Source organism: Betta splendens, chromosome 16 (assembly GCF_900634795.4).
Source record: "Betta splendens chromosome 16, fBetSpl5.4, whole genome shotgun sequence".
NCBI lineage: Eukaryota > Metazoa > Chordata > Actinopteri > Anabantiformes > Osphronemidae > Betta > Betta splendens.
The window spans coordinates 14681289-14708480 of record NC_040896.2 but is presented as its reverse complement, the minus strand read 5'-3'; the positions used below and the strand labels follow the sequence as shown (position 1 = coordinate 14708480).

The following is a 27192-nucleotide window of genomic DNA, read 5'->3' as shown; positions in this document are numbered from 1 at the left end:
CTCACAATCATCCCCCATCGTCAGATATGAACAAATACACTCCTTTGACAGCGACGTGCCCGCAGCTCGTGAAGCTGCACTCCATTTCCCTTCTACAGTACTTTTCCCCCCTAATGGCAAAAACACCTGCATCTCTCACACCTGTCGATGACTCTGTAATTTAAGGCCAAGCAGGAGGCCGTGTGCAGGATTTAACACTGTCTGACGCAGTCTACTGTTGAGGTGGGACACAGAGGAAGGCCATAAACACCATGGGTGAGGTGTTGAGGGACCCTTCGCTCCCAGGAGGCGGCTTCCGGAGCAGCTCCTCCATGGATCTGTGACGGAGACTCCAGCCGTGTGGCAATGAGCAGTTCAGCATGCATGAACCTACATGATGTCACTAGCATGAGGCTATGTGGACAGTTCGTTACATTAGAATGTGCTGTTTGACCGTTTTATTATCCTCTATAACTGCTACCGTCCATTTGATGTTAACTGTGGCTCCGCTCGGCCCGGCCCCGCGTGCGAAGCTGCGCAGCTGCCACGAAGGCAGACTCTCAGCTGTCCGACAACAACAAGGCCGTGTCCAAGTGCGAGTTGTTTTGGAAAACACACGAGCCACGACACACACGTGCGGCGAGGCGGTGTCGTTCTCCGGACCGTGGGAGCTGCTGGTTCAGGAAAGCGGCCGTACCTGAAAGATCTGCTTGAGGGAGAAGAGGGCCCTGCGGAGCTCGCGTCCGGTGGAGTTGTAGAGCTTTTCTGTGCAGGGAAGAAACAGGAGAGCAGTCAGCCGACAGTTACACGTTTTCCACAACAAATGAGAAAAATTAGCCACGCGTGTATTAGTGCATGACCTAAAAGATCTGCTTCACGGGGCCCATGAGTCTAAATCTGATCAATCAGAGGGATCCCCGCACTGGAAGAACTGCATGAACTAAGTGCACATCTGTGCAGAGTTAGTGAACAGAGGACGTTTCCTGCTGACAAAGTCATATCCTTAGCTTCCCACAAAATAAAGTCATGGCAAAAACTTCAGCCAATAGCCACCACAATGGCCAATAAACAGCTGACCTACTAATCAGCTATGGAAACTCCACCGGGTCCTAAAAGAGGGAGGATATTTCACATGACACATGCCTGCGATGGTGGCGTGCTTCCCCTGCAAATGCTCTGAGCAGCACATAACCCCCCCCCACCCCCCCCCCCCCCCCCCCACGCGTGACGTGCCCTCTGTCGGCCAGGGGGTGGCGGCGTGGAGCACGAGCCCCGGTCGCTCACTCATCGCTGCTGCCCGAACTCTCTGACTCAGCGGAACCAGCATCTGGCTGCTGCAGATACAGTACAACGACGTGCAGCTCAGTCCAGCAGAATGCAGTCAGTCTCTCTCTACCTCCGTTGTTAAAGCGAAACACACACACACACACACACACACACACTGCAGCTGTTGCAGACTGGCAGAAAGATGATTCATCGCTGTTAGTCCACGAGTTTGACTTAAGATAAATCTGCAGCTGAGGGAAATAAACAAGCAGACGTTCTGTGTGTACATTTCACCCCTTTCACTCTCTTCATGCTCTCGGACACATTAAACCAGTTGTGCTCCTTGCCTTTGCGAACAGTTGCCAGTAATTTGATTCAACGGTGTGAGAAACACCCTAATGAGAGCGTACGCTTGGGATTCAGAGCATCAGGCTTCTATTCATTATTGTTGTTGGCCTCATTGGCTGCAGAGTAAATCCCTTCAGCCCAGGAGCTGAGAGGCAGGAAGACAGACTCGGGCTGTGTGCGTTGCCATGTCTGTGGGCACACAACAGCTTACTTCGAGACACCAGACCAGACGTATTGAGAACTCGTGGTCTGATGTCTTCAGGGGCCTTTTCAGTGACACACATTTTAACACGCATAAAACTGGGAGGAAGATCAACAAAGAGACCACGTTCTGAGATCTGCAATTAAACATCCTTATCTTGCTTCCAATTGATGACTCAGCTGCTGTTTGGTTTGTGTGAAGCGATGCTTGAGATGTTATTATTCAGCCCGATTGACGGCTCGTTTACCTGGAAGTTATTCGAGTGATGTTCATTCTTTCAGCGTGAACAGCATCCAACAACATGTACAAGGGCCGGATGTCTGAAATCGCAGGTACGAGGAGGGGGAAGCCGTGCACCGGTGCCGATTGTTGTCTCGAGACAAGCAACAGGAAGAAGCTGAGAATGGCTCTATTTGGTTTGGAAACGCCCTTACTCAGTCTTTATTATTCATTTGATTATTCTGTCATCAACCGTTGAGAAGTGATATAAATGGATCGATTTTAGTGCGTTTCATTTTAAAATAAAAATGACACAAGCTATATTTATTCTGTCTGTGATTTTGTGGATACATTTCAATGTGTGATCGGGACTTTCATTGTGAAACAAACAGGCGTTTTAGCTTTCGCTGCCTCGGCTCCAGGTCAAAGCAGGGCCACATCCACGTCTGTTTAGCAAGATGACTCAGAGTTTAGATTAGCGATCACTGAACAGACAAGCTCTGATCAATGAAGCAGGAAGACGCAGGGACATAAAGAGGCTGCTCATCGCACCAGTGCTCCCTCTTTAATCAGCTGAATCACCTTGTTTTGTTTTACCTGCACTTCCTTATCGACACTGACTGATAATCGGTTAACACACACTGTCGCTGCCGAGCAACCGCCGACTGTTCAGCTCAGCTCCCAGAGGCCTGCGATGCGGCGTCAGCACCTGGTCTGCCACCGGGTTTGGACCAATCCCAGGAGCGTGTTTGTGTGCTTCAAACATCAATAGCAAGGCAGGGAAAATTCTTCCTCGCACGTTTCCACTGCCGGGTGCGCTGTGCTACTGCTCCTGCAGTTTGGACTGCACTAAAGCTGTCAGGAAGCAGCTTCTGCCCAATATTAAATGAAGCCCATCTGAAGGAACATACAGTTCCTTCCCCGTCCCTGTCCACAGTCCACACACCAATAACCTAAGGACCATCTGTAATGAGAAATAGCTGAATGGAGATTAGTTCCACACCGTTTGGCTCAGATATGCAGCCAAAAGTATGGGCCGTCTGCATTTCCCTATTTAGGAAAAGAACTAAATCGCTGAGAAAATGTCGGTGAACCCCAAGTCTCGAACTCATGTTCACCTGAAACCCTGCAAGCACCTGAAACGTCACACTCAATTGCTCTGCGCATCTGTCACGCGTTGGTTCTGGGGCCAAAGCAAAGCTGGATGGAGAAGAACAAAGGCAGATATGATGGATAACACGTGAGGATAAAACACACAAACAAATCACAGCCGCTGCGCAGCTTCCCACAGTCTGATCCTAAAACTAATTCTGAGCTTCATAAATGTCACCACATTAGTCCTCATACCACGAAACGGGACGGGCTCCCAATGGAAAGTGCACCTGAGGACGAGCGGCGCTGTTTCCTCTCATTTTCACAATCACCTCAGGCCTTTAATGAAAAGTACACGACAATGGGACCACTTGGCGAAGTGAAAGTCTCCTTACGCCTTGTGTGGATGGAGGACATCTTGAACAGCCATGTTTCCTTTACTGCAACAGCTACAGACATAAAAGTTCTAACGAGAGTCAGAGCGGTGTCTTTCATCTCACGCCCGTCCTCCGGGGTCATGTGACTGCCGAGGACCACTTCTCAGAGGTGATCGGTCCTGCACCGGTTCAGACAGCTTCCGATTCTTTGCATCGGTGCCAACGCATTCCAGTAATACTGTCTGGTATGAGTCACGGCTCACTTTTTATTCATCTCAGCGGGCGCGACTCAAAATAAATGGCTCACCGCCGGACTGCTAACGAACGATCACAACTTTAAACCTCGCTCCACAGCTATGAAAACATGTCACCTGCCTTTATTTGGATGGCGTCCAGCGAGCAGAACGCAGAACCCACATCCAAGCCATGCAGCATCAACGCCCAATAATAAACAGACTGATGGGTGGAACCTGTGAAATGTGCTCGTATCCACAGCGATCAACTGGCAGATGTCGCGTGTCCATGGGGAGCGTCCGTGACGGGAAGCTGAGCATCACGCGTGACCGGCGCCCGGCCCATGTCTGCATTTAGCCGCGTAGCAGAGCACCGCCTGCAGCCCGTTCCACCGCTCAGCGAAGCCCAGACTGTGAGACGAGCAACGAAAACATAAAGTAAATGACGGGTCAATAAAAGCAGATTACAGCGCTCAGGTGGAAATCATTAAGCAGGAATGCAGGTAGGACTGAGATCACTTTCAGCGCGTTTGGGGTCGAACAGACGATCAAAACAAGGCGTGTGTGTGTGTGTGTGTGTGTGTGTGTGTGTGTGTGTGTGTGTGTGTGTGTGTGTGTGTGTGTGTGTGTTTGTGTGTGTGTGTGTGTGTGTGTGTGTGTGTGTGTGTGTGTGTGTGTGTGTGTGTGTGTGTGTGTTCACATATGCATATTCACACAAGCCGTTTGCGCGGCGCTCAGAAGAATAAAGACTTTAATTAATTAATTTGTTCCTGTTGCCTGGAGTTTGCGCGGACGCCTGGGAAGACATATGGAGACGATGGTTTAGATTAGAGAGAGCCGAGTGAGGCCACACAGACCGAAGAAGCCTCTGTCATTGGGAGCAGGCCTCACAGGAAGGCCCGACTGGACCCACGGGGAGTCGGAGGCTCCGAGCAGACGCGCAGCTCAGGCTTGGGACTGGAGCGACCATCAGGACGTCTAATAAAGCTGGGCTTAACCCGCTCCCGAGCGCGGGGACGAACACAAAGTCAAACTCCTTTGACCTTTAATACACACAACTGCCTCTTTGACAAAAGAAGGTTAGCAGCGAAACACGCCTCGACTACGTTCCTGCAGATTCTGGAAAGGTGCTGGTGAGCGCTTAGGGGACAGCGGGGGGGTAATCGAGTCCCGGTGCGTTCGCCAGACGCCATGATACCATCCATCCAGAGGACAGAGGACAGCAATGGTGGAATCTGCAGAATTCCAGAGCGGAGAGAGACGTGAGGACAGACACATCTTTCATTAACGCTCGCCTGTTTAATGAGTCATTCCTGTGCTTCCAGGTGGGGGGACCCTCGCCACTCCCTTCTCCATTAAATCCCTGCTCTCCCTTTATGCCGTCCCATTCACCTCCTCAGCAGGGTTTCCCCGCACTGACACAGATAGGTAGCGAAGCGGAGAGAGCAGAGTAAAGGCACATACTCATTCAGCAGACAGGACAAAAGCCTGACACAGATACGAGCCAGGAGGCCGACGGCCGGGGAGTCGGGGGCAGCGACAAGGCCGCTGTTTTCAATACGCCACCATGTCTGACAGACTGAGGTTCGGCTGGTGTTTAGTGTCAGTGCTGAGGCTCTGTAGGTGACTGTCCACCCCCTAATGTCTGTATCTGAAGCCCAGACTGGATGGAGGCTGGGTCACGGCCTGTTCCCCATGTGTTGCTTGGCAGCGTTTCGTACCGCAGTAAAAACCAGCCCTGTGAACATGGATGCGGAACCAGATGCCGAAGAAAGAAGGGCGATTTGGACTCTCAGGCCCATACATTCCTATAGTGTCCCGTGAACGCACATGCTCTATGCTGCTAGTCTGGAGGCTTTCAGGCCAGAAAAGACGGGTTCAGGAAGCCAAATACCTTTCTCAATTTAGACTTTATGACCCTTAAAATCAAAGACGTTTCAGCAAATAAATGGGAGCGTTAAAAAAGCTGCAGTTCTTTCACGAGCAGCAGTTGGAAAACGTTCTCGACGACGACCACGGCGTCTCTCCCCCAACCTACTTCCCCGTCCCTCCTATCCTCAACAACCCGACACGTGGGGAAATCCACCCGTTCAGACTCCCTCCAATAAACACAGATGTGCTGAGGCCGCTTCTATTTCAGACTGGGCTCTAGGAATAGGAAGCAGACTGATGTGGAGGCGCGCACAGCTGTGACAGCGCAGCGTCTCGTTTCCACTCCGGGACTGGACCTAATAGATGGAAAAAGCTCCCATATCGCACAGGCCTTCTGTCAAAACAAGCGGTTTCTGCACAAATGCGATCCATTACACACCACCCTCATCCCCTTCGCTTCGTTTCTCCCAGGACCAGCGTGTTCCCTCACGCCCCCTCGCCGGGGAGGAGGAGGGCACCTGTTTGTCAGCAGCCCGAGCAGGGACCCGATCCAGTTAACCTGACAGCGGGTCTAATGAGAGCAGCGCCTGTCATCAGCGCTCCTCCCAACCCACGAAGACCTGCGGTAATTACTTCCACCAGCCACAGACAGACGTTCCACAAACACGTGTGACGGGGACGAGGAGGGAATTCCAGCGTTAGATGCACGAGGCAGCGCCGTGCAGTGAAGAGCGGGCGCTCTCTTCAAATAAACAGATGAGCTCAAAAAAATAAAACAACAAGCTAGTTTCTGTCACTCCATGAAAATGAATGTGAGGCATAAAAAGACAATTGCTGCAAATGGAGCGGGTGGAAGAAGAAGCAGCTCGGCCTCTCACGTAAGGTGTAATTCCTCCACGCGCTGCTCATTTCTCAGCAGTGAGAGGTTTATGTCATTATCTTTGATCTGATGTCCACATCTGTTCTCAGACTGGCACAGACGTTACCTACAGTATAATCATCAAACAAGTTGATGCACGGGTTTGTTTTTATGGCGTGTGTAATCTTTCACCCGTGAATCTGCCCTTTAAAACGACTCCCGACGAAGCCGACGATGCCGAACGCTTCTCTCTAATTGTTCATAATTTATGAGTTGTTCATATAATATAAAATGCTAAAAATAAAAAATATCATTAGCTTCAGTTTACACTTAGAACTTTAATATGCATGAGTTTCCTACGTTAACTAGAAATGAATGAATGACTAGTTTGAAAAGTATGTCTGCTTGGAAAATTAAACAAGCCGCACACAAAACAAAGGCGGAAATGAAAAGTGAGATGCTTTACCAGCAGGCGGTGGCCACTGAAGAGAGACATACCTGGCTCTCAGCAAACATGCCCTAGCAATATAAAATCACACTGGGAGATTTCTGAAAACCACCATTAGGAACCAGTCATGCGTCGCCGTGGCCCGACAGTGTGAAGTCGGGGAGGGTCCGGCTGGCACCGGAGCGGCCTCGGCTTGTTGCAGGTTAAACAGGCGCCCGGCGCTTTCAGCACGACACAGCTTCCATGAGAAGGGACGCCAAACGTTCATCCTTTCGTTAGCCCAGGATAACGCCGCCACAAATTATGATCCAATACTAGAAAAACGCTAACATGCCTCAAATATGAAAAGATAATGATGATATGACACGAGGTGGGCACAGTCCAGCACTTAAATTATTTAGGGAGGAATCACATGTCACTGGATGAGACAGCTGCCATATAGTTTATTCTATAAGGAGGAGGAGGGTGGAACTATGCCAACGCCTGTTACTCTAGTAAGTGAGAGGAAGATTCAAGATCTGGTTCCAGATTAAATAGATCTAGTTCTTAATGTAGTAATCTGATACTGTCAAACATGACAAGGCACAGAACTGGTCTAATTTAGTCACTCCCTTGCATCTCCCTGCTAAAGAGGCACCGGCTCACATTCCAACACTGAATAAAAAGCATCCACCTCATATACACAAGTCTGCAGTATGATTCAAGAAGGCTGGGTCCTCGCTGTCCCACCTGACATTGTATGAACTCATTGCATGCTTCTACAGTAGTGGACTAGTTTGGTGAGCAGGGTGCATTTATCTGCAGCTCAGTGATACTGGTCCATGCCTGGGTGTCTCTGCATCCCTAAAACTGTAGGCGTCTCTGTCTGGCATCGCTGTGCATGAGTTAACAGGTTTAACTACTCTAACAGGACGGGAGGCCTGAGCGACAAAAGAGCGAGAGGAGGACCTTGCTCTCCGCACAGCAGGGGGTCGGCTTTCCGCATGGCTGCCGCTACGGCTGTGGACACACAGTGAGAAGGTTCCTGCATAACTACGGCCACAAAAGCAGAGCACAAACTTCACCGAGGCGATTCTAAACTCACTGAAGAGTCATTTAGCAAAAAAAAAAAAAAGAAAAATCACACACATACCTCTGAGCTGTAATTTAAGGGAGGCTGCAGGTTGAAGCCCCCATGGCTTTCAATTCAACCAACAATTTCATAGTTGAAAGACCCCCCCAAAATAGGTTGTTGTACAGATATTACGATGGAGTGTAAATCTTAGAACTCACTTCGTTTGTCTTTCATGTTGACGGGCCCATAAAACTTAACTGAAACTGATCTGAGAGCCAATTTTTAAAAATACTATTTATGACTGCATAGGACCCACCTATGGGCCTGTTTATCTACCTTGCACCCTCTAAAAAGGGCAAAAGACGGGGAAAGAAATGCAATAACACGGTTCGGGGGCGGAGGCTTCCTGGCTGTGCATGAGACAAGATCTGAACAGGCAACAGCCCTGCACGATCACACCGTAACAAGTTCAGACACCTTAGCCCAACAGTGTGGTACCACATTCAGGCCGTTTGATGTTTTCACATGGAACGACTCCATTCCTCTGGCACCCGGGCCCTCTCCTGCACCCCTCCCACTCCCAGCATGTTTTGACCCGGTGCCAGCTTTGCCAAAACCTTTTCACACACCTGGTAGTGGTTAGGCTCAATCACAGCTTAAAGCTCCTGAGCGCGGCTGCAGAGACACGACAAAAAGTGCACTTATTAACACATCTATGCTGCACTGAGCTAAACCGAAGCAGTTTGCATTTGAGTATATTACTGCATTATGTTTACGTGAATTTACAATAGAAATATTATGATCCAGGTGCTGAAGCTCTGCAAGCTGCTTTTTTGAGGGATGCGCCTGATGACTGGACTTTGCTGGGCTCCGACCTGGTTCAGATGAACGCTGGGCCTTGTCAGCTGGATTCCAGGCCTCAAAGCGGTCTCAGAAAAGCCACAGGATCTAACCAGTGCACAACATAACCTCTATATATTCTAAATATTGCATTATTAGAAAGAGGGAGGTTAGATAAGCAGAGCGGAGCAGAGTATACCGCACAATTACAGGCACAAGCTGTGTTTGGACCGAGTACAATGGCGGCCCGTAAACGAACGCTATGATTTGAAGGAGGGAGCGAAGGAAAGAGCACGCTTTGACTAAAACAAACACTGAAACATGCAGAATAGCAGCCAGACGGAAACAGAATGGTTTGTTTACCATTAGTTGTGCTATTTCATTTAGTCTGCGTGAGGACGGGTATTGATACGAAAATGAAAGCTTTTAAAAATGTTCCATCACAGTCCACGTTACTGGTGTGACACGTTTAAGCCTTAGAGCTTCAGTGATGTCTTTCCAGTTAGGACCTACTGGACTAAAGGCCATAAATTGCAACATGTTTTTAACTGGATGATGACATTGTTGTCAGCGAGCAGTCATTTGTGTTGCACATTTTATAATCAAACAGTGCAGGCATGCAGGGGTGCAGGCGCTTTGTTTTGACTTCCCCAGCGAGCTGCAGGTCTTTGCTTTTCTGCCTATTGTTGGTCATGTTGGACTGTCCCTGATTTTCCCTTGTGATTGGTCCCACACAAAGCTGGAAAAAAAACAGAATCCTGCGCATTCGAGAATGTTGAAAAACAGAGAAAATCATGATTCAGGTTGAAAAAAGACTAGAGGTATTTATCTGCTGTCAGAGTAGCAGTCACGTCATTTACGGCTTCTTTTTCAATTAGATGCATGACATGAACCAGATTCTTCTGGCAATCAGTGCAACATCATGTCAGCCAGCGCTTGCTCTCTGCTTCAGAAACAATTCAGGTGTTAAGAATAGACCTATTTACAAAGGTCAGACTTAAAATCGGATCTGAAAATGGAGAAGGGTCAGGAGCATTCCTCAGACTGCTGGCTTTGAATTTGAGATACCTATCCTGCGTCTGCCCCCTTTTCCCATGTGGTTCGAATGCAATCTGTGGAAATCCTGCAGAACATGGACTGTGTACGTAGGACTTTTAATACGCCATCATATTTTTCATGGTTGACCTTTAACCTTGATAATTAGTCCTTCTGCCCTTTCATCCTGATAACGTAATGCGGCTACTTGAAGCCACATCATGCCTCTAAATCGCAAACTTTCCCTGAAGCAGCATTTGCAGCTTCGTCCATGTCAGAATGTGCGCGGCTGCAGCAGAGTGCGCGCTTTGTGTTTGCGTTGCGGGAGAGCGGGCCTGTACTTAGCATGTTGTTTTTAGCTGGTCTTAATGTCTTCCATGTCTGGGCCCATTTGTCTCTGGGCTGACTGAGCCACATCAGTGGGGAGCGAGGAGGAGAAAAGTGAAGTCTGCATGTGTGTGATGTGTGTGACAGCAGCAGGCCTGGTTCACATGTCGCACCAGCCAACAAAGCCTCAACTGTAATTAGTCGACCCATGGTGGGATTTTTGTTTTAACTGATGTGTTAGCACTTTAGTCTTGCTGGGCCTAGTCTAGAAAAAAAAGCATAAAAGCAGCAGAACATCACATTTTGGCAATTTTAGTCGTGTGGCGTTTACGATATTTGTTAATTTTTTAACTGGGGAATAACAACAAACTGTGGACAGTGTTGGTGACAGGGAAAGCTGGAAGTGCTCAGCAGAGTTTGAGGCGGTGCATATCAGCGTGTTTGACAGTGAGGTCACACAGTCCTCCAGTGTTTATTCAATCTGCCAAGCAGAGATCTGATACAGGTGAATGTGTGACCTGCCCTTTTCTCCTTTAGTGAAAAAACCTGCGTCTCAAAGCAAAAGGGGGTTAAATTCATCTATGAAGGCATCTCTCTGTTGTTCTCTATGGTTTCATTAAGCTGTCTACACAATGCTATAACACACTGGACACAAACACAGCTACACCCACATTCACACCAAAGAGCAGTTTAATGTTTCCTATTCATCTGATCCAAATACTGTATCAGACCCCAGAGGAAACCTCCACTAATAGAGGGAGAGCAAAGAAAAGCTGCTGCCACGGTTCTTTTTTTTAAGAAATTGAAATTGTCATTTGATGTAAATACTGTACAGCTGTGGTTAACGTGCAAATAAAGCAAGTGATAATAGCGTGTGACGAGCAGCTCTCTCCACTGCAGCATTGGACGCTGAGAAAGCGGCTAAATTTGTCCGTTCTGTCACGTTGACGTGAAACCAAGGGCTGCAAAACACCAGAAAATGACACAATGACAGAGGAAATGTGGACATAATAGTTAAAGAACAAAGACGTACATCTGTTTGACAAGGCTCTATTCTCCAACAGAGATCAAGAGAAAGTCCCAGCCTCGTGCATGGAAACACACCAAATATGTCCACCCCAGCAATTTGTGACCACAACAGTACAACAAACAAACAATAAAAGGAGTAAAAAGATACAAACATCATATTTATTGCATTGAACTGACATGTTCAAAACCCCAAATAACAGTAATAAACTCCCAGGGAGCTGAGTAAACCAACATGTGAATTCACTCTGCGTGAATACCATCGTTGAGCCTGAACCAGCTGCCAGACACAGCTCTCTGCCATGGAAACAGGGACACGTCTGACACTTGCTTGTCCTTTAGATCACTATTACTGTACAACACATAACACACTAATTGAACATGAAGTGAGTTTAAGCATTTCAGGGAAAATGGAATGGGACTAAGCAGCGATGCTGGGTGTGGAGTCCCATCATCTCCCCCCCAGGACGCTCTCCAAACAGCTGTATCACTTCATCTGACTGAGAGACATGTTTCTTCCAAAGCTGTGAGCCATGAGACCTAATCATCCGATGCTGCTGACCCATATTTTGATGTAGTGATGCGTTTGTTGTGTCTCTACAGTGGAATACAGAGACACAGGGGGTGGAGATGGGTGATTTCCATCAGTATATTTGTTCATCCCTCCATCACAAACACAACACAGCACCACTGACTACATGTAGAGGGGATTTCTGAACGCTGCAGTGGATCACGCTGTCTACAGTAGGTCATCTTCACCCCCAGCGAGCCCACATGGCTCCGATGGTTACCTTCTGATGCATTGTTCCATGGCAAAGCCCCCATACACACAGCTAAACAAGTTCAGGAGCGGTTTCGAGGACGCCAGAGAAAATTTCCGACGCCTTCACGGTCAAACCCCCACATGCACACAGCTCCCGACTTGTTTTATAGCATTCCTTGGAAAATCCAGACGTTAGAAAAGCTAAAAAATTATTCCAGCCCTTCATCGTCATCAATATTACTAGACTGCTTTATTTGGGGGGGTCTCTCCCTTACAGTATGTTTCAATGAAAGAAAATCACACGTAGAGAGGCATGGAATATCTGAATCAATTCAAAAGATAATACTGTAGCTTGGTTAATAGTTAGTAGAAATTCTTAACTGCTTTTCTGTTCCCACCGCTTTTTTGTGAGCTTTACCGAGCGTGAAAATTCCTCGAACATCATGTAAAGCCATCAACCTGATTTCCACTCATGTCGCAAATTTAATGGGTAGTAGAATACTGTAGTGGATCCCACCCCGGCTCTGGGAAAACACTACCTCACAGCAACCACCTTGGCCGAGGCAAGAGAGGGGACACATGGTGTGTTACGTAACCCTGGAAATGACAGAAGAGGCCGAATCTTCACTTTATGGATGAATTACGAAGCAAATAGTGAATACGTGCAACAGGTGAATATGTTCTATGTGCCCGTTCATCCTCCGGCCTATTATTAGGTGAACATGTGCACCAAACATAGCTTCCAACAAGCAGACGGTTGGAGAGAGCTGATACAACTGGGACGCGCTGACCGTGTGTTGGGGGAAAGTGAGACCTGTCCACACCCAGAATATATGAGGGACGAATCAAAAAATAAATTAGCACCGTTGCAAACGCCGTTAATGAGTCACAAGCCGAGCCGTTAAATCGGGGAGGGTTGTGCAAAATATAACACACGCACATGTTAAGGCGCGTTATAAAAATAAAGCCCGCCGCATCAGACACAGGTGACACGTGGCGAACGCTCCCCTGGTGATGATCAGCATCGTTCTGCCTTCTCTTCAAGGCATTCACACATGACAAAGCCCTGTTGTTCTCCTTTTACCCAGCTCAGAATATTCACTATTTATGAGAACAGCTGATGCTGTATTTTGATCATGCAAGAAGATCAAGTGACTCAGGGACAGGTCTGGTGATGATAACAATAATAGGCATATTTAATTGCCTGCGTCTACCAAGGGGGAAGCTGTGCTCCATTAAAAGCCACATATCCTGTATGTGATCAAGTTTAACCCAAGCTATAACATTATATTTAGCCTAAGGCAATATATGATAATAAAGTAATAAGACTATTGAAATATACAGGTATATGGTGTTTTGAGGAGAATTAGACTCATCGTATTACTGTACACAGTCTACAGAGCGTGACTTTCATCCGATGCCAAATGGAATGCACAGCTAGCCACGTCGGGAAAGGGTGAAATCGTATGTTAACAACAAAATAAACGTCCGCATCGCGCGAAAGTGGATCTGATGAGAAGCTGTCTCCGCCTGAAAGGCCTCTGAATGTTCCATTATAGCAGAACCCTCTGTTTGCCAAGGCAGGAAGCGGCCATGCTGTTCTGATGAGACAAACATCCAGAGACATTCAGCGTTTCTGCAGGGTGCTAATTTGTCATGCCTCGCCACAACATGCACAATGTATAGGAGGCCGCCCGGCCTCCTGCTGACTTTCGGGGATCAGTACGAGCAGCAATATGGACAGACGGAATGAGATGGATTCCTGCATTAAGTGGATGAGGCCCTCCTCACTACGGGATTTGAGTTACACTAAAGTCTACTACATGTGGAGCTCTTTGTCCCACATTCTCTCAGGAGGAGAAAAACCACGAACTGCGGCAGCTGCAGCAACGTCCAATCACGGGCCGTCTTATTGGGACGCGCAGCTCATCATGTCCCTGCATCCTAAACATGGCCTTGGTCCTATATGATGTAAAACCGCTAGCAGTGACAGCACGGCTACAGTAGCGCTGTCATATTGAACATCTGTCCTATTTTCTGCCGCTCTGGTTTGGGTCATTCTACATCTTCCCTCCGTGATTGTGAGTCAGGGACGTCTCGCTGACACTGGACTCCTCGCTCCTGGGTTTCTGTGGACTCGACACTTTCCAAAGATAACACAGGCCAAAGATTTCCACTCACGGGCAGGCTGAGGCCCTGCTGAGGCAGCCTGCCTGATGGGGAACAGACCAAAAGGAGCAGGCTCAAAACATCCCTGCACTGTAGGCGACACACCTTCAAGGTCTGGCCGGCCTAAAAAAAGATGCAGGACTTCTAGCTGCTTAATGTGAAGAATATTATTAATGTTGTCAAATATAAATGAGATGGCGTATGAACTGGCTGGAGGCTTCCAAGGTTCTGTTCCTGGCTGGGTGATCTCGCACCCCTCGCTTCCAGCCAAGCAACCTTCAGACAGAGGGAACTGTCAGACACAAACAAGGCAAATAAATCAAGCGGATTTCTTATCACAGAGCTAGATTGGGCTGCAGACTAACTCTTTTTCCATGTACTGTATATGTACAGATGCCCGTTAAGCGTTTTCCCTTTTCTCTTATTCAAAGGTAAATTCCGGCTTCCAGGAAAAGGCTTGTCACTCCGGAGCGCCTGGAAAGCCCAGGCTGTCGGTGTGCACAGTCATACACCACATGACGTCTTAGCAGGGGAACATTCCTCCATGTCATTCTCGCTCCCTCTAAAACCGTCTTTCTCAATTTAGGTACAGGGGGCGAAACAGTGGTTCAACGCAAAACTATGGGGCAGCAGATTAATGCGAGATTAAGTCGTAAAAACCTGACATATGTGCAATGTCCCTGTCGGGGAAGGAGAAATCATTCCTCCTCTGCAGAAAGTTTCCACAGCAAGAAATGCATGAGGCTGAATTTCACTTAACCTCTAATAAAAAACCTGGTAACATTACAGACTGACTGAGTGTAGCAGGTATCCACTGTAAAGCGATAGCTGATACCAAAGAATCTGAAGGCCACACAGAAATGATATTACGCTTCACAATTCCATCCAGCGTACAGGAGCTGGGATTGTGTCCCTGCTCCATAAATCACTGCATGGTGACAGGAGGTGGTCCACTAGTCAGTGAGCCCACCCCCGCAGCTGACCTCAGGGGCGACGGCTTCCCTCAAGCGTCAGTACAAACAAAAAGGGGTGCTGCCTGCTCCCATAGTCAAAGCTGTAGAGGTCACACGGGCCTCTGGCGGACCGGCCCTTTCATCCTCCAGCACTTACAGGATCAGCATCCTAGAACACAGGGATCAATGGCCGAGGGCAGGAGAGAGAGAGAGAGAGAGAGAGAGAGAGAGAGAGAGAGAGAGAGAGAGAGAGAGAGAGAGAGAGAGAGAGAGAGAGAGAGAGAGAGAGAGAGAGAGACAGTGTCCATGTGAATGGGAGACAGAGACAGAAATGACCCTGTGACCCTCGGTGTGTGTGCGATTTATGTGCAGGGAGTGGGATGTTCCTGGTGAGCAGCAGTGGGGATCTCCAGGTGGCCCAGAGAGTTAGACCGGGTTAACCCCAGATGACCTCAGCTCTGTGCTGTCAGAAACAGGCTCGTCAGGGAAACCAGAACAATGTCAATCATGTCAGACAGCCCCAACAGGACCCCATGTGTGTTTACCTTCCGAGGATGGAAAACAGTCACTAGACTTTAAAATACCACAGGCTCTGTTATTGAACCATACGACCATGCTCAGGTTTCTGTAACTGTGTCATCAATGACATTGTCGTGACAACGACAACATGTAATCACACCTGAAGACTTGGTTCAGTCTGGCTCCGCTTCGCGTTTGTTACAGTAAGATCAAATTAAAGCGACTGCTTCCGGACGAGACTCAGGTTTGCAGGTTGAGTCTAAACACTCGATTAGATTTAGATCTACAACAGCTGACTGCTGTTGGGTGGGTGGAGGCTGGACAAACACAGGTGTAATCGCACACATAGATAAAGACAGAATATTCATGTTTACATATAAATTATGATGCATGTTTGCCAGAGGATAACGGAATCCGCCTGCGGGATGATTGAGATCATTCAGAGGTTATTGTGCAGCTGCGACGAAATACAGTCAAACTTACTGCACTGTAACTCTGTTTTACGGTGCTGTAATGTGTACTCTCCTTGAATGACTGAGGCTTCGCGGAACAAATAAAACCACAAGGCAATAATTCCTCTGCTTGTACTTGCACTGTGCTTGAGGCACATTTACGATGTTCATGCAGTATCTGCACTGGATGCCCACTTAGAAATGATTAAGAATCAAGGGGCGGGGCCAAACAAGCATCATGGGTGGGTGGTCCGGGGGACTCACCAATCAAAGTCCCCCGTTAGTTAAGTGATTCAGAAGGGTACATCACCAGCAAGAGCCACCACCATGACGACAGTGTAATGAGGTAGATTAAATTTAGCAGCAGCAAGCGAGAATCTTGCGTTTCAGTTTGTATAAAATCGAAATTTTGCGCTTCTTCTTCTTTTCCCTTTTTAACGACTAATACACGCTACTGCCGCCTGCTGGTGGAGGAGACGCGTCCCAGCCTCCCGAGGCCAAGCGGCAGCTCGTCTCAGTAGCCTGTAGTTGCCTGACGTGGCCTTGGTGCGTCACGGCCTTAATACACTTACTTGCAGCTAAACTGTTATAATGGTTTCGTTCCACAGGAGATTAAACAGCCTCTCGTTGCGCACATCCAACGTCAATAGCGAAGCTAAAAACCAAACAACGTTGTCTGGGCTCTAAAGAGCAGAAAATAAAATCACCCTCTTCTTCTTCCTCTCGCTCCAGTCCCAGCTGCTCCTGCTGCCTGCCACTGTGGCCGCGCTGCAGGAGTGGAAAGTTAGGAGGGAGTCTTGGCCTGATATGTGGCCCATGATGACACATGCTGTAAGACATAACCAACTGTGCAAGTATTTGAGTCCTTGTGTGAAGTAAACTGTAGTAAATGTCACATGAATTACCAGTCGCATATGGAATTAACTCAGTGAATGAACTCAGCACTTTCTGCGCCTCTTTAGATGTGAATATTTACGATTGTGTCTAATAAAAAGAGATCATTGCTTAATTTACGAGTGCAGGAAATACACTGCTTATTACTTCACAGGTCCACATCATGCGCTGGAGTTAAATCTTCCAGTTACTTCCGAGTACATGCAATGATGACACCAGTACCTGTAAAACAGACTGAGGCTTTGGTTTGCGGTCGCGTTGCACTGTTCTTCTTCTGCCATTTGGCAGCAGACGATAACGCAGCCTGTTTTACTCTACGACCAGATGTTCGTATATTATGTCCATCCCCAGATTTTAGTATGTGTCTGGGGACGCCAAATTTAAATGAAACCCTATACGGCCTCTCTTAGCATTGTGCTGAACCTCGCTAATACAAAAGGCATTCATCACAGAGCAAGCCGAGGGTGCAGCCACTGATGTCATTGAATTCTGAGGTCCAGACTCTGGGAGAGATTCAAGCATTTTTCACATTTCCAAACACAGAGATTAAAGGCTTATGTACAAGCCTTTATCTTATAAACACGGGGTCCAAGCTAAACATTTTAGCGCTTTGTGTGTTCAATGGTCCTCAAACGGACCAGTAGGGAAACCGCCACACAACACACATGACTAGATCTGAATGGCTCACAACAAGGTCTGGCACAGTCACTGAGAGATGAGATGAGATGAGAGACGCAACTTAACCACAACAATGATGCAAACACCACTCATGGAGGTTTCCACTCTCTTAACACGCTCTTCACACTCTTCAGCCAGAGCAGACGATGTTTCTTCTCCTCCGACCACAGATGACGAATGGGTCCGCTTGTTCAAATTCGCCCAGCACAGAATTTGTTTTCCACAGATTTTGACGGGTTACGGTTGAATTAAAGAACATCATCGCCCACAAAAGCTCCTTTGAAGCGCATGTTCGAATGCTATGCATGAGTGTCCCCCATTTGTGAGACGAGCTGCGTCCCGACGGGCCGGCGTGCCTGAACCGATGAGGCGGGCTCTTCACCCACATTCACGCGAGGCGCTGCGCCCGCGTCTCGGTCCTCCTGCTTTGAGGAACCCAACAAAGCTGGGCCACTCGTCTCCGGCTGAGGCCATTCGCGGCGTCCCCCTCAGCGCCCCGGCTGAGCCGTGAGCACATTCTCCTGGTGCTCGAGCTCTTTATTCCAGCCGGGCTCTCCAATCAACCAACAACGTGAGGAATGAAGGTGAGAGCGTGGAGGACTCTGGCTGCAGCTGCAGCTTCTCCCCCTCGTTGTGATTGCTTAAAATGCACTTGGAGTCTGATCAGAATGTAATTTACCTGCCACATCGTAGACAATATCCTCCTTTGTTATTCTTTAATGAGTCTGATATGTGTAACATATGTGTAACAACACTTTTTTTCTGACTCCTGAATCCCTCCCTGACCTCACTGTTTAAAGTAAACTGAGGAGAAAATGACTTGTGAAGTTAATAGTGAAGAGGATATTATGTTTCATTAAAGGCCTTACAAAATAAATACAGACGTATCCAACTCGTGGCCTGTACTTGAGCTTACATCAGCTCTAAAAATAACAGCTGGAGTTGTTTCTTGGCCTTGAACATGTTTGAAGCTGATAAAGACAAACAGATACCTGACGGCCCGGCTAATATTTACAATGGATCGCAATATTCTCCACCAAAGCTGAGAGCAGCGCACAGCTGCGTGTCACACCTCCCCTGTGTGTCCTCACAGTGTTGTGGACCAGAACGAATGGACGACTCTCGAATCATTAATGCAACGCCACAAAAAAAAAAAAAAGATGAATATGCCTGAAGTTTGTGTTGGCTAGAAGCCAGTCACCACAAGCCACAGGTGTCGCAGGACGGAGTGTGGACATTGTTAATGTGTTATAAGGTGACATTTGTTTACGAAATAGAAAGCTCCTCCGCTCACTAGTGTGTGAGCTACAGATCAGAGGAATAAAAGGCTTCTCCAAGGTTTTCACTACTGACATTCTGACTTCAGGTTCTCCTACAGTGCAAATATGGAGCCGTCCAAAAGTGACTGTCACATTCCTCAGGCCTGAACAGGTCACGTCCATTTTTATTTGTTCACCTCATCCCCGCACTTGAATGTGACAAAAACACCACGAAGCCGCCTCCTTTGAAGCCCATCAGCGATGGCAAATGATTGGAGCTCGCCAGCTGTGGCAACACGGCTTGATCCGATGTGACAGCAGAAATAATAAAGTTGTTTCACAGAAAACTGGAAGAGTGACAGTTGCTCTAATGTCAGAGAAAATACGAGGCGTTTCGGTTCTGCTAAGCATTTCTCATCCGCCCTGATGGACGCAGAGGGGAAAAGACACGTTTCCCCGCATAGACACTGACATCAAAGCGGGAGGAAATAAAAGAAGACAGCATGACACGAGAGAGGATGTGAGAGGGAATTCCACAGCACTAGGATTTTGGGGTCCAGAGTTAAAGGTGAATGTTTCCTTCTAGTCAGTCGTCCCGATACATTCTGGACCGTAACTCAGAGATGAAGCTATAAACACATGACACATGTAACAGAGAAACGTAAAGCAGACGATGTGTGAGAAAGTGGTGGAAAAAAAAGTCTCCAAAGACAGATTTAGTTGCCTTTAATGCAGTTTGTAACATTTTTTATCATACTTGTTTTGTGTGCGTTTCAATCTGTCAGGTCCGTGCAAAGCCCTTTAGAAAAACAAAGGGCCTCGTGCGCGTCTTTTCGCCATCTGCTTGTCCGCGAAGGCTACAGAGAGAGTGCAAACACCGGCTGAGCAGAGGCACCTCAGACCACAGCCCCAGACCGCCGCGGACCCTGTGCAAATATACAATAAACAATGCGCTGCGGACATCAAATAAATGTTGGTTTGAGGGAAAATAAACACGGATTCCTTCCAAATGTTCCTTCCTGCTCACGGACGACTGTTTAAAGTCCGTGGCTCCAGAGGCTACACACCTGTCCACCACAGCGAGACGCTCCACAGTCTTTACTGTCGGGCTCCCATGCTAGAAATGTGTTCACAGAGGGTCATTATTTGCGGCATTAGGCCTTTAGTTGCTGCACACTCAAAGAAAAACCTCCCGTCCGGGACGAAAGCGCAGACAGTTGACTTCGTGTTCGGACGGGTGAGGAGCAGCGCTGAGCAGCCTTAAAACTGGAACCAGATGGCTTCTTAATATGTGCATGCCTCTGCATCGGTGCGTGCATGTGAGTGCGCTTATACAAATTAAAGTTACTCGTCTATGTCCCAGCACAGCGCAGCATTTCTGCAGAGGCCGACGCCAAGGAGGGGAAGGCTTTCTTTTTCGGCACACGGCACCGAAGCGATAGCGGACGTCGTCCAGCATGTGCATTAGCTTAGACTCCCTTATCTCGCCCTCACGGCTTCCACAGTTTTGCTATCAGCGGTGAATCAAATATCGACAGGGCTGTTTAGCTTGGCCTTCGGGGGTGACTCCAAGTCCACGATCCAGCGTTGGGGGTGAGTTGGGGGTGGGGGGAGTCAGAGAGATGAGAGACCGGGCCGTTTGATCTCTCCCTGCGTCTCCTGATACGTATGTTTCTAATCATCCCCCGCTCGCCTGGCGCATTCGGACACTCCGCTATCCACGAGACATTTGATTTGATTGCTCTAGTGTGACTCCAAGTCGTGGCGCAACTCTGAGGAGATGACAGGCGCCATTTCCATATTTTAGCCAAGCGATTACTAACTGGTGCAGAGAACTGCACAGAGCACGCCAGTGTCCTCATTGGTTTAGAATGAATCTGGCACAATGTGCGGCAAAGACATGAAGCAGGTGGTTTTGTCGTCCTAAGTCAGTGTGGTAACCTCCTTAAAGCATAGATTGTAAGAGACACTTACACAATAAATAAATCACAGTTGCCAGTGTAAAGTACATATTCAGGCGGCTGCGTTGTTATGTAGGAGCTTATCATCCACCACAGTCTGCAGAGGGATAATCACAGAGAATTTACTGCTCATCGTCCTCCACTCGAAGCAACCGCAGCGTCTACTGTTGTCAGCCTGAAGATCACAACTAGCAGTCTGGCAAAATTATAGCACGTAGGGCGACACACAAGTCCACAGTGGCCACAGTGGATCACGCCCGGAGCTACTGTAGGCGCATGGGAGGTTGTAAAAGACGAGGCAGATAATCCACTAAGAATGTGTCACCTCTGATTAAAGCTGTCACTCCTTCGCTGGGATGTGTCGACGGATCAACCTGCCGTTAAAGGGCAATGCCAACGCGTTTTACTGTACGATCTTCACCAGCCCTCACCATCGTCTTGACTCCTCACACAGCCTGAGAAAGCGAATGAACTGGAAATGAGCTGAAGGCCGCTTTAATCAGGCTGTTGGTTCCACCAACAACAAGGGAGGTCTCGCTGCATAAACAGGCTGTGGCCAACGCTAACATGCAGTCAAGCAAGCATAGAAAAATGTCATCATTACTGATGGCACATGTTGCAGCTGCTACACTCCAATGGCCATTAAATCTATATGTGGAAGCCGGGCATCAAAGTGCGAACCCTGCGGTTGGTCCACGGCCAGTGTGTGTCCTGAACCACAGTCAAATAAACTATTAGGGTGTGCATGTTCCTTCCTCCCCTGATTGTGTTGCCTTGATTTCCGGGCCACTTCATGCCAAGCCATATGTCTGCAGGAGCTAATGCCTTAATGACTGTGATTAGGGAGGCCTGGATTAAGTCGTGCTGTGGCACACACACACACACACACACACACACACACCAAAATCTAGTATACTAGGGAAAACCACAAACCAGACAAGCTAAACAAATAATGTAACAATTAAAAAAGAGATTACATGCAAGAGATTTTCCACAGAATAGTGCTGCAGTTAGTGACAGTGTTTACGTGCTTGATTGTAAGCAACTCTTCACTCGCGTTCATTAAGGCACCGCTGGAACAAACAAGACGTGGGAGAGCTAATTTGGTCAGTTTACATTTAAAATGTGAGACTTTAATCAACACAAAATATCACAACCAAACAGCACCAATGATGCTTGATGACACAGTGAACACGTTCCTGTCATTTCACACCCTTCATTTCAGATATGTGTACATTTGCTCTATTTAAGCTACTTTGGTACAACTGTACATTCAAAAGCAATTTATACAGATTACCGCTTCCTTTCATTCGTTTCAAACCAGTACTGCAAAAACAGGGAGCATTTGGGTTCTTATAAAGTAAAACTGACAAGGGGAAATAGCCAATCCCTTAATACAGAGCAAGTGCATCCCATAAAGAAACCCAAGCCATTTGTCTTTGGAGGACTAACAAATTATCTCCTGTGTGGAGAAGAAAATCGCCCAGTAATTCTGCACTCACGGGGCTACGAGGTAAGCCCCCTTGTCGGATAAAGTTAGGCTCAAATGTCTGGACAATTTACAGTAACAGTGACCACCTCGGCTGGAGGAAATAAATCCAGCAGCCGAGCAGGCAGTCGCTAACAAAGACCGGGGGCAGCAGGTGGCTGTCAACTTAGAGAGAAGGAGGGTCATCATCCACTTAGAGACGAGCAGCGCGTCTGTCTGTGGCTCCTCGGGCTGCGCTAAGCTAAGCCTCGCACCAGCAGCAGGAGAGAGGACGGTGAAGCCAGGTCAGGGCGGAGCAAGTGTCCCATCAGACCAAAAGTGGAAATGTCTTACAAATACTGGGCGAAACGAGATTACTATCAAGAACAGTTAAGTGGGGCTTTAAAATAAAAGTGATTAATCTTTAACTGTTTTAACTACATAATTATAGTATCAGGCGCTTGGAAGAGAAATCAACATGCATAAACTAGTTGACATCAGGTTCCAGCTAAAGTCATCTTCCCCAATTTTATGGGCCTCACCAGGGGTTTAATGAGCTGCCACGCTGCACAATGTCAACGAAGGAGCTACTGGAGTTTCCATCGCTTTCTACCAAGAATTCACCAAATAACAAATGTCCTCAGATGTGTTTTCTATTGCGTTCGACAAAATGATCACATCTGAAGTCTGATGCTTTTCACAGATCTCGACTTTATTTTTAGACTCGAACCTTGAGCGACAGCCATGTAAGTGTCTGGCAAGTTACTTTGTAAGGACGCGCGTTCACTGGACGATACCTGCATTAAACACGTAGCCAGCGAACGCTAAAGGCACAGCTAGTTAACATCCTCCTGTTGATCAACCAGGCTGTGTCTGTGTCTGTGCCACGTGCGTGTTGGCATATGTTTTCACTCAGCTCTCTGAGCTAGTTCCCTCACATTACTCAAAGACACCAGGAGGCCCAATAAAACAAAGTGACAGAGCACAGAAACTCCCCAAACATAAAATGTCTTCAGCCTCCGCTCCGCTCCAGCTCCGTCCTGTTTATTCCCCGAGGCTGCCACTGTTCACAGCGAAGGCCTCAATAAAATAATCCGCTGGTATTAGAGGTAATTAAAGCTCATACCTCACTGCTGCTATGCTGTAAACTCAATAGGAGAAATTAAACCTCATGATGTGAGATGTGCAACTGCTTCCAAACACAGAACTCAACTCCCCCAATCAGAGTGTAGTTTAGTACTCACCAATGCAGGAGTGAACTCTGACTGACAGCTGGGTGCGAAGGATGATGCTGTGCTTCCTGCCTCTCCTGTGAAAAACAAGACAGTTGGAGAATAGGAGACGTGCATTAAAATCAATTATTATGCAAGTGTGTGTGTGTGTGTGTGTGTGTGTGTGTGTGTGTGTGTGTGTGTGTGTGTGTGTGTGTGTGTGTGTGTGTGTGTGTGTGTGTGTGTGTGTGTGTGAGGCCTCTCAATCAAACGCCTCTCCAACAGTTATTACCGTGGAGTCTCATCCAAAGCCTCCACACAACGGGGAGGCTGCCGGACGGAACAGGGGCCTCTAGAAGCGAAGATGAAGGATGGGAGCAACCTCGAGGTCGACTCCACCCCCTGTGTTAATGGAGATACGCCAAGACCCCATCACCGCCCTGTCAACCGCTCACAATGTGTGAAAGGCAACAATGCTCCTCCATTCTATAGATTTGTGAAAGTGAAAGCGGTGTCGCCTGGAGTCACACAAGGATATTTTCCTACACAGGAGCCCATTATCTAATTTATCTCTGACCTGATATGAGGAACTGCCTTTTGAAAAACATGCCTAATGTAAATAAAGGCCCAAATCAACAATGTGCTCATCTGTCAGTGCTCGCCTGATTTCCCTACACTGCCTGTGGCACATGGCAGCTACGAGCACAGTCGTCACCACAGCTCAAAAAAAGGCTTTGCAGCTTTTATCATAAACATCTCTGTCCATGTTCTAATTCTAAATAATCTGAAGCTCACGTTTCGGTGCGGGGCCAGTTTTATACTGAGATCACAGATTGTACCTGACTAGCTAAAGAACAACACGTACAAACAGCCTTAGTAGACACCACTGCAGGGAACAGCACAGCAGGTAGAGTTGCGTCCAACCACCCCCCAACAACCCAGCTCTCAGACAAATGGGCTTTATGCCGCCTGCACAAAAGCTGCGCGATTGTTCAGAGCAGCAGCAACACAAAGTCAGTCTGCCACAATCGGGCAGCTGATCTGACTCTGACGGGGGAAAGTATCAGAGCAGACAGACAGACAGACAGACGGGCAGGCAGGCAGGCAGGCAGACAGACAGGCAGGCAGGCAGGCAGGCAGGCAGGCAGGCAGGCAGACAGGCAGGCAGGCAGGCAGGCAGGCAGACAGACAGACAGACAGACAGACAAGCAGACAGACAGACAGACACACAGGCAGGCAGGCAGGCAGGCAGACAGACAGACAGGCAGGCAGGCAGACAGGCAGGCAGGCAGGCAGGCAGGCAGGCAGGCAGCAGGCAGACAGACAGACAGGCAGAACACATGGCAGGGGAGGCCTGTACATTCTGACCGTTTATCAAATATAATATGCAGCAACAAGCAGAAGCGACACAGGCACAACATCTGTCAACGTGGACCTTGACTGGCGAGATGAGACGGCCAACAGGAACCTAATCCTCTGTGATGTTGCTGAGGCTAATGGGTAACAAGAGCCATTTTATCACGAATGTCTGCTTTCTCTCTGCTTCACTGCAACTGTATCCTGGCGCTTAAAGCAGACCTGAGGCTGCACAGGCCAACGTGCTCATTATCAAATTAAAGGAACGCACATGGAATATGAGCGAGGTTTTCAGACCCCCTGCGCCAATTAAACATGAAAATGGGACCTCCAACTTTCAGACATAATCACAACTTTAAAGAATGCCAGCAAATTAACAAACTGGCTGCGTGATGGGGTGTAATATCTGGATTCCTTGCTCGTCTTTAGGTCTTACGTACGTTCGTCTGTGCCAGAATGTTTCTTCCAGTGCTCGTACCGGATAATGAACTAAAGCTGCGCTCCCAATAAATCTGACTCCTCACGTTGAACACTGCGCTTCTGTAAAAGCTCGGAAGCTTCCATTTGAATAATCTCAGGAAATTAATGAACTTGACCATTACCTAAAACAATTACTTCTTACTTCTGTTCTCGCTTCCTGACCACGGGCCAAGGCAGCTAAACAAAATTAGACGCTTTGTAAAAGAGTAAATGAAAACACATGGACGCTTTTATTCCTTCTGCACATGGAGGAGTGAACAACAAACCTTTGCTCAATAGCTTGAATCTGATTTTCATAATCATTTCTCTGCCTTTACTGTACATGCACACTGCCAACTTCAGTTTTTTTCCCTCTGCTGAACAGCAACCATTAATGTTCCCCTTCAGCCTGAACCGGTGGATGGCGGCCAGCTCCGCGGTCTCTGACTTTATCTTTGGAGGTATTACTGGTTTATAAAATAGCGCGGAATATAATTAGGATATCGTAAAGCCAGTGCTCTCCTGGAAGACCAATCAATGCCAGACTAGAGTCTATTGCCTCGTTGGTGAACAATGATTTCAGCATCAGAATGAGAGAGACCCCCAGCGCCCTAAACCAGGTGGGGTAAAGAGCTCCAATGAACTCAGAGGAGCTGGTTTACTAACTATTTACCAGGTCGCACACTCACACACAGAGAACAATCACCGAGCTGTTCTGTTCTGTTAATAATACCCTTAAACTGCTCCACAAACACAGAGAGGACGACTGTGCTTTATTTCCTCGCTTGAAGTTGAAGCTGCAGCGTGTCTGACAACTCCTCTGGTTCTTTTCAAATGTGCTTTTTCTCCTCAAATGAAACTCTTGTGCGCTCCGAGTGTCTATGATTCAACGTCCAAGTGGGTCAGAAAAAAATGAAAATAATGAAAGCGGAGCTGCCCTAAGAGAGATGAAAGGATACGATGAGAATAGTTGAGGCCTACAGAGCAGGAACGGTCGGCTTTTAATATGCTTGACTTCTAACTTGTTGTTGAACACATCACGAACACTTAGTAAAACTCAAAAAGGCTCGTACAGCACAAAGCTGCTGGCTTTTACATGTGCATCAAAAGTAAGAAGGCAGTGAAACACTAAGAAGTGTCGTCTGTGCACATTTCACATGCTGAATCACTTACGAAGTCAATAAGAGCACTTCATGTTATCTTCTACAGACGAGCCAGGGAATATGCCCTTGAAGGCTGACTTTACTAATCACCTGCCAATCAATGTCACATATCTGAGCAAAAACAACACCTCACCCAACACTGAATTCCACACGTGAATTCAATACAACCTTTTTCCACCAACATCAGACCCAAGTTCAGTCAAAACTCTGAAACAGGCTCCAGCTCGTCAATCCATGTAATCCAGAAAAAAATTCAACAGCTATAAATGTCTGTAAGCACATGTCAGCCTATTGAACCTATCTATAACCCCACCACCCAACACACGTACACACCCAAGATCCATCTTAGCTCAGGGCTACAAAACGCAGGAAATTGTGTGCATGGGGGTCGATCAATCAATCATAGCTGGAAACCCAGATGAACACTGACTACAGCACCTACAATGCAGCGGAGCAGAGATGTCAGGGCTGCAGGGTCAGTGGATCACAATCGCCTATAACTAAGCTTCATAAGGCGGCGTGGAAGTGATTATAGTCCTTAAGCCTCGGTGACATGGATACGTCCTGGCTCTGCGGCGATCTGTCAGAGGATCAGCTTTAATCTGACCCCAAAGACACTAGGTATGACACAGGAATGTAACCCGCCATTAATACAGCATCGGGTCCTGACGGAGTCCACGGCCAATAATTAGAAGTACAGGAACGCAGGC

At 47.7% G+C, this 27192-nt stretch overlaps 1 protein-coding gene across 6 annotated transcripts in view; it reads right to left on the bottom strand.

Moving 5' to 3' along the window:
• fhod3b (formin homology 2 domain containing 3b) overlaps positions 1-27192 on the bottom strand; it is a 57223-nt gene that overhangs the window by 22628 nt on the left and 7403 nt on the right. For all 6 annotated transcript variants that reach the window (XM_055502952.1, XM_055502953.1, XM_055502955.1 and 3 more), the window contains exons 3-4: positions 23538-23602; positions 677-744 (exon numbers count right to left, since the gene is read on the bottom strand). In XM_055502952.1, the coding sequence (XP_055358927.1) occupies positions 677-744; positions 23538-23602 (133 nt within the window). The remainder of the gene's footprint in view (positions 1-676; positions 745-23537; positions 23603-27192) is intronic.